This window comes from Elephantulus edwardii, unplaced genomic scaffold, assembly GCF_000299155.1.
Source record: "Elephantulus edwardii isolate Elephantulus edwardi_28Jun2011 unplaced genomic scaffold, EleEdw1.0 scaffold00006, whole genome shotgun sequence".
In the NCBI taxonomy this organism is placed as follows: Eukaryota; Metazoa; Chordata; class Mammalia; order Macroscelidea; family Macroscelididae; genus Elephantulus; species Elephantulus edwardii.
This window is the reverse complement of record NW_006399756.1, coordinates 26,830,782-26,839,554: the sequence shown is the minus strand read 5'-3', so window position 1 is coordinate 26,839,554 and position 8,773 is coordinate 26,830,782. Positions and strand designations below refer to the sequence as shown.

General features: G+C 35.5%; 1 protein-coding gene across 1 annotated transcript in view; it reads left to right on the top strand.

Annotated features, from left to right (window-relative positions):
• The window catches only part of SLK (STE20-like kinase), a 65,991-nt gene that overhangs the window by 43,622 nt on the left and 13,596 nt on the right, over positions 1 to 8,773 (top strand). Inside the window, 3 exon segments of the mRNA XM_006880178.1 lie at positions 389 to 1,137; positions 2,669 to 2,848; positions 5,367 to 5,459. Coding sequence (XP_006880240.1) covers positions 389 to 1,137; positions 2,669 to 2,848; positions 5,367 to 5,459 — 1,022 coding nt within the window.

Sequence of the window (8,773 nt, the reverse complement as noted above, 5' to 3'; positions counted from 1 at the left end):
GCCGTTCAAACCAAGGATTTAGTTTCTCAAGAGACTGGAGAAAAAGAGGCAGGTATTCAGGCAGTTGACAGTGAAGTTAAGCTTATGAAAGACGACACCCAGGAGACGGTGGGAGATGATAAAACTCCGAAAGATGTGGTCAGCGATGTAAGCAGCGTGGCAGGAACCAATGAGTTGGTAGGCGCTGCTCGGCAGACAGTTGAAAACAAAGCTGAGGATTCTCAGAGCAATGATGGGAAGGAAGTGGTTGACACAGACCAGGAGTTCATCATCAGGCCCAAGGAGGGGCTTGAGACTGGCAGCACTGAGGAGGTTCTTAGTAAAGAAAGAATCGAGACTAATGAGAGAGCTGAGAAATCTTCAGAAAGTAAAAGTGAGGAACCACTAGTCAACAGTTCTGAGAACATAGTGGTGACCAGTGAGGAGCCGGGGCCAAATGAAGTTGAGGAAATCACTGAATCAAGTAGCCCTGGAGAGACGGATGTCAGAAGTGCAGTGCTTGATACGGCTCAGAAGACTTTGGGAAGTGAAACTGGGGATGTTCATCAAGCCACTGCTCAGATGGACACAAAACAAGAAGAAATCCCATGTGACGTGCCAATTAAAACAGAACCTCAAGTTCCAGTAGCTTCACAGCCCAGCGAACCTCAGCCTGTTCTAATACCCAGTATTAACATCAACTCTGAAGATGCAGAAAACAAAGGCGAAATTGGTGCTTTATAAAAAACGGAAATCATGTTGCTGCCGGAATCTGAAAATCATAAGGAGAATGATACTGATTCAGGCACTGGTTCTACTGCTGATAATAGCAGCACTGACTTGAATTTATCCATCTCTAGTTTCCTAAGCAAAACCAAAGATAGCGGGTCAATGTCTTTACAAGAAACAAGAAGACAAAAGAAAACACTGAAGAAAACACGCGAATTTGTTGTTGATGGTGTTGAAGTGAGTGTAACAACATCAAAGATAGTTACAGATAGTGATTCCAAAACTGAAGAATTGCGATTTCTTAGGCATCAGGAGCTGTGGGAGTTAAGATTTCTTCAGAAGGAAGAGCAAAGAGCACAGCAGCAGCTCAACAGTAAACTGCTGCAGCAGCGAGAACAAATTTTCCGGCGCTTTGAGCAAGAAATGATGGTAAAAATCATTGATTTTTGTGCCATTGAGTTGTTAGCAGTGAATTTTAGTGCTTGAAACCAGAGCAATTGCAGTATACTAACCAGTTTTAAAATTCATTCTCTGATTTCTGAGATCTCTGTGGCTTTGTGATAAATTTCTGGCTTTTACCTCTTTGATGATCTGATTACTTTTTTCCCATTTTTTAAATTTGGGTCCTTTCTAACTTGAAAGACTTCCATCTGTATCTTCCTGTTTTATCACTTCCCTGTTGACAGCTGCTGGAGAAAATAGTGGTGACTCAAAGCTCAATGCTGTCAAGATGATTCTCACCCATAGTGACCTCTCTTGAGTTTCCGAGGCCCATCTTTCTCTTGGGAGCGTCTGGTGGATTGGAACAGCTGGAGAGAGGAAGGTCGTTTGGTTAGCAGCTCCTGGTGCTCTGCTAACCAAAAGGCCGATTGTCCCTGGCATTTCAGATCCACGTGGGGGAAAGATGGGTAGTTTTCTTACATGGAGATTTACAACCTTGAAGACCCGATGGAGTGTCACTTTGAGTAGGAATCAGTTCAGTGGCAGTGAGTGAGCGCTGACTAGTCAAAGGTCATTGTCACTGAACACACTCAGTTTTCAGTGTGAGGTTGGAAAAGGAATAGATTTTGATTAAAAATTCTAACAACTTATGTTGAATCTAGTGTAATGTAGGTTATTTAGAAAAAAAGTCATTTGGAGTATTACAAGATACCTCTTTTACTGTATAGAAATTTGAAGTCTTTTGTTCTAAATGTGACATTGTTTATTATAGTTGTTGGATCATAACTCAGCTTTCCTAAGAAAGTAGTTTACTTTTGTTCTCACTGAGTATTCTACAATATATAAATAACTGTATATTTTCCAGGACGTTATAGACATGTTCCTCCTAAAATAGTTGTCAGAATGATTTTGTTTTTAATCTTTTCTTTTTTAAAAGAAATGACCCTTTCCAAATATTTAACTGTATGTATATGTCTGAAATTACAGTGTTGTTATATAAGCAGGATTTTTTTCCCCCTGGCTAAAAGAATAGACTTGTAATTCCAAAAAGATTTGTTTAGTGGAGTGAGATGCTCGTGTGAAGAATATTATTGATGTATAAGAATAGACTTGAAAATGACAAGTAAAGTTATAATGGTGCAGTAGACTTCAGATCAGGCTTTGCTGAATCAAGATTTATACTGACTAAATATTGATATTTTTCTTACCTTTTTAAATTCTTCATAACAATCAGGTATTTCTTCTGATTTGCCTAAAATATTTGAGCATTCTATGATTCATATAACAGAAAACATATTTTCCATGTTAGGGAAAAAAATTAATCACTTAACCTTTTGAAAAATTTTGTAACGTATTTTAGTGCCTCTTGACCTTGAGTAGTGAGGAATTTAACCATTTTAGTGTTGCAAAGATCATATCCTATCACTGAGTTTAAGTGCTAGTTATTTAATAAATATCTTTAATATAATGAGTGAATGTGATAGGAAGGGAAGTGATTCAGAGCTACATTGTTTTACAGAATAAAAAGCGACAATATGACCAAGAAATTGAGAATCTAGAAAAACAGCAGAAACAGACTATTGAACGTCTAGAACAAGAACACACCAATCGCTTGAGAGATGAAGCCAAGCGCATTAAAGGAGAGCAGGAGAGGGAGCTGTCCAAGTTTCAGAATATGCTGAAAAATCGCAAGAAGGAGGTAAGAGTAACTACTGTTTTTAGTTACTGGAGATATTCTTTTGTACATTTGGGTTATCTTACTCATATTCTCATTTGGTCTTCCCAGCTGTCATACCAGGTAGTAGTAAGGCCAGCTGTCTTCCCATTTATTGCCAGGAAAACTGGAATAAGAGGGGCTTAAGGATTTTGCTCAGGTTCACAAAGCTATAGTAAGTGCTCAGCTAAATTGAACCAGGTCTTCAGATTGAGCTCAAGTGCCTTTTGCCTCACCCTTTCTCTTTTAATGTAAAGCCTGACATAGAAATATTTTCAAAAGAAAACGTTACTACACTGTGCTTAAAGGTGGCAGGACTAGTGAATTTTATTATTTGTTATATTTAGTTTATATTTTCAATAGTATTTTTCCTTTCTTATTAGCTTGATTGCCTTTCTTGGACATTTTGTCAGAACAAAAACTGAATGACCTGAAATTTGAAATACTGCCTATAAATTCACCAGGTTGTGAGGTGCTTTGACGATTAACAAGTAGAAATATTTATGAAGTCCTCTATTCTAAGTTTGGTTTTTTTTGTTTGTTTGTTTGTTTTTGTTTTTCGTGAAACTGTTCCATTTGACATGGAATCTATTTATAGTGCCATTTTTCAGAAAGGTTTATTATTGTTTCAGAGGAGCATGTACATATTAGTATGTCTTTTTGTCCCTAACAAAAGAAAAATAAGAGAGCTTTACATGGAGAAATAAAGATTCATAAGTACTGTCTGCCAGTGCAGAAGGAGGATTATCTTTCCAGGACATATGTTAAGACTCCAAAGACCTTAATATTGATCAATTCTCTTATGGTTGGAACAACAGAAATCTCAAGTTAGCTAAGAAATGCATTTTCACTTTTGTTACACATCTCAAATACCCGGATTTATTGATTGTAAGTTTTAAATTATGAGATACAATGTCCTGTTGGTAGGAGCCTACACTGCAATCGTAAAGGCACGCAGTTTGAAGCCACCAGCTGCTCCATGGGAGAAGGATAGACAGTCTCCTCCCATGCAGTTTACTACCTGTGAAAACCCACTTGAGGGTCAGCTAGGGGTCGATTCTGACTCCAGCATACAACAAAAACGACATTGGCCTGTCTTAAGAAACTGCTTAGCACTAATGAATACATTTCGTTTTATAATTTCTGTATGTAGAGAGGAATGGAATAGTATGTAATTTTTTGATGTCATCACCATTTCTAAAATCTACTCTTTTTGTTACAGTTTACTATGTTTTCTATAAAAATGTTTGACTTTATTAGGACTACATGCTTATTTTCTTAAAACTATTGGTAGTTTTAAGTAAGAGTCCAATCTTTATATCAGATTAAATGGAACAAAATGAGTGGGTAAGTGAGTAATTTAATCCTAAATATATAAAAGTTTCTAAGTATTGTCTCTTTTTAGGAGTAGTAGTTGTGTTTTAGCCAGTGAATAGGTTTGAGTACATGACGTGAATCTTGTAAATAATTGTTTCATTTTGTTGTGTTTTTTTTTTCTCATCACTAAACTTCTTGAATTTGGGGAGTTTCTTCCTTTGAATGGTGATTTGGTTTCATGAGAAATTAATGGTGGGAGATTTTAAATACACTTCATTGAATCAAAATCGAGCTCTTTCACAGACCATCAGCATGTGGTGATTTGGAATCTGGTTTCTTTCGGTGCTTCTACTTGTAAACACATGACTGCCTCCTTACCAGTGTGCAGGTCCATTGAGAGAGTACACTTCTAGATTTCTTAATCATTCAGAGAACTCTAAAATAGACTTTCTCATATTTCATCTGGTTACATAAATTACAGCTTACTAAACTTACATTAAGAGTGCTTTTATTATCAAGTTAAGAATTGACAATAAAAGTTGACTTAAATTGTCAGCAAAGGACAATGTCCTACATATATAATCATCTATATTCTTATCACACTGTGTTAAAAATGGTGTGTTTTATGAAAAAAAACAAACAAACCAAAACCCTTATTACCCATTTATTTCTTTTTTATGTATTTTAAAATTTCTTTTTCCTTTAACTGGTCTCATTAAGCAGATTTTATTTTTGTTATTTCTTTGGTATTAAGCTTTTTATGAAACTTTGCACTTTCATAAATGGCATTAGCTTTCCTTATATCCAGTATTTCGAACATTGTCAAGGAAAGTTTATAATTTTATCATCTTTCAAGAAGGTCACCTGAGTTTATTAGATTTAACTCAGCATCAGTGCCATAAGTAATTCTTCCCTGACTTCAGACCTTTATGAAAGAAAATGATATATAGGGATAATTAAGTGGCTCATTAACCTCTGTATGCTCTAATGTTTCTTTCTGCACTGAGAATTAAGCATGTTCTATCCTTTCATTCTTTTTCACTGAACTAACACCTGTGCTAATAATGCATGTTGAAAGAACTTTTTTAACAGCTTTACTATTTGACTTGTAGCTTGTCTGCTCACATAAATGCTCGCTGTGGAGAAAGTATCATTTCCCCACCTCCTGCATGCTTATACACTGTAGGTTATAAATGAAGTGGAGAAAGCACCCAAAGAGCTGAGAAAAGAGCTCATGAAACGCAGGAAAGAGGAGCTTGCACAAAGCCAGCATGCTCAGGTAACAGCAGCAGCTTAATGCTACTAAAACAGAAAGCGGCATTATTCTCACAGCTCAGTACACCCTGGTTGAAAGGATACATTTTAATGACAGATATTAAGTGATGTTGACATCTTCCCATCCAGACGAATCGGAAATATTCTTTATGTAGTTCTAAATTCACACTTATGATGACATTGAAATTGCTAGTATGAAGTTAAATCAGTGTTTGGGAAAGCTGACACCAGATGAAATAAATGTGTTAATATATAATCGACTGTTATCTGATAGTAGTATCATGGAAGCTCGTATGTTGAAGTTTTGACCCAGTGTTTATTTCTGTCTTGGGACAGAAAAATATATGGTGAGTATATACTTTGTACATATGGAAAGTACTTACTAAGAGGATATTATTTCTGGTTGAGCTCAAAGTTAGAAGAAATTTGAAAAAAACCCCAAAACTTAGTATGTAAAGGAAATGAAGAAGAGACCTGGATTAATTGTGCTTTGAATTTTCTTTATAATGTGGTTTTACATGGTTTAATCATATTTCCTAAACTTTTGGATTTCCTAGACTATTCATATAAACAGGAGATACCAATGAAATAAGAAACACCGTTGGAAACAAGGGCAAATAAATATATTACCATTAAAATATATGTTTGCCAAATAAGAATATTTTTAAACTGCCATTTACGTATCAATTTAAATGAAGGAGCATCTTTCACCTAGTGTGAAGATTGTTAGTTTGCTAACAATGTTAATGCTATCAGACATAATGTTTGCTAGGTATTAAGCGCTGTTCTGAATGCTGTACATATATGAACTCTTTAATCCCACAGCAAACACACAAGCTAGTTATTTTTTTGCTCCTATTTTATAGGTGAGGGTATTAAAGCACAGGAAGGTCCAGGGACTCTTCTAAGGTCATATCTCTGATCAGTAGTAGAGCTGAGATTTGTAGTCAGGCAAGTTTAGCTCTGTGGTTCACACACTAGGCCTCTTATGATATTTAAAGGATCTTCTCTGTGCCTACTCTGCAATCTGCCAGCTTGACACAGTGGTTGGTGGCTCTGGTTCGTTATTAGTTGAAAAAGAAAGAAACCTCTACATAATTTGGATTTCAGACCAGATAATAATTGATAATAGGATTTTTCTTTTTTTCCTCCCTGCCCAGTCCTAGCCCCCAATTTGCTTTTCTCTTTGAAAAGAAAAAAAAAATTCTTTCATTGTTATATGATTTTTCTTTTTAAAGGAGTATAGATACTTTTTGTTTTGTTATGTTTTAGTTACTTGTTAGTTGTTTTAGAAGATAAAATATATAAAAATCCGCTAGAGGTGAATTTGAGAATTTTGTTTTGAATGAATTGATGATTTAATAATTTAGTAAGACTGTTGGTTATATTTTGTGCCATTTTAGGGGCTGGCCTGCATTTTCCAACTTAATTTTTCCCCCCTGTAAGTTTAGTGACGAATTTAATCATTGATAAATATCACAAGTGTTTTCTGCTGGCTTTTTTTGATGAAGATGCTAAAACTCAATAATAGTACAGAGTCCAATTTAAACTTTATTTTTTAAATTCATAGATAACAGCTAAGCAGATAGCTTTAGAACCAGAATATATTTGACCATCTAGTCCAGTGGTTTTTCAAAATTCCAGGAGCTTTTTAATTGTCCAAAATAATGCAACGACTTTGGGTTCTTCGTCTTTTGCTTCTACTTCAACCAGATCAACATTATTTTTTCCCCCTAGTGTTTTAAAAATGGAAGTGTTTTCTTTTTTTGTGAAATTATTTTAAGGGTTTAAGTAGTTGAAAAATAATGGCAGCAAGCTACTTTAAAAACTACTGATCAGTTCACATCCTTCATATTAAAAATGTAAAAGAACCCCCCCCCCCTTTAAGTGACTTGTTTGAGGTTCAAGAAGCTCATTATTTGTGTAAATGTTCTTTCCACTTAAAAAAGCCATTGGGATGTATTCTGACCCGGGAGGTGCGTTGTATTCTGCTCCACAGGGTGTTGCGCAAGTCATGATTCAGTCTTTTCAGTTGTCATCTTGTGCAGTCTTCAACGCCCCCCAAATGCAGGACGTAAGTCCCGCGTGCGCATAGGAGGATGCCTTCTGCTTTATCTGCTTTTTCTTTGACTCACATGTGCCTTTTCATTGTCGACTTCACTTGCATCTAGCAAGCAGATTGAGCAATAATTATGTCAGAAATGAGAAATCGTGACAACCTTATACTGATTTCATTGTACAGTATTCTTCAAAGTGCAACTTTTCAAAGAGTAACGTTTGATCGTTACTGCCACCACCCCAATATAGGGATGGAGCATGTCCATTTTAACAGAGGAAAAAATCGGGGCACAGAGGACAAAACCATCTGTCTGAAGTGTCACACCAGAGAATCACGGGAGAGCTGGAACTAGAACGCTTTTATTGGAGTGTTCTTTTTCCTGTCTGTGCTACCACCTAATTTTGATTTGTGATTTCCCACTTTCTCAAGAAAAGTTAAATGTCTTCCTAGGAATGTTTTACCAGTTCTGCACATGTGAGAAATTGAATGCTGTGATTAGATTTTTATCTTTGTGTGAAGTGACATTTGGATTGCATAGATGTTTATGGAGCTATTTTAATTATGGATATGGTCAGAAAAGCAATGTTAAAAGTGCTGCTTTTAGTTCCATTTAAAACTAATTCTCATTTATTCAAATTCCCAGAATAGTGAGTTGCTAATTCTCCTAACTGTAGGTTTAAATTAAGTCTGAAATTTTAAGCTGTATTCTTTCTCACACTTTCCATAGGGAATTGACTAGCTAATTTAACACTATAATTTTTGTTTGTGATGTTTGACTTATGTAACTGGAGTAGATAGAATACAGCTTGATTTTAGATCTTCCTCTCCCTTCTCTGGAAATTCTACTTCTTACTATTATTATTATTGGCAGCTGTTGGATTCTTTTACAGTTTTTTAAAAGGATGAGCAGAATACTGATTTTTTTGAGAGGGAGAAATTCAGAATTATGATCACTTTTCTGATCATTACCATTTTTAGCCTTTCTTTTGCTTAAAATGATACAATTCTGTGAAAATAGCCTAATATTTCATAACTCTTTCTTATCATTTTCTAGCAGCCAGAGTTGCATTTTTAATGTTTATGGTTATCTGATGAATAAAATTCCTTATATTTGTACATCTCAAGAAAGCTTATTTAAAAATTTATGTGTCTACTTAAAATACAAAAAATCTTTTTGGCCTTAATTGTTGTTGTTGTTGTTATGTGCTGTCGAGTCGCCTGCGACTCATAGCGACCCTATGTACAACAGCCCTAAACTC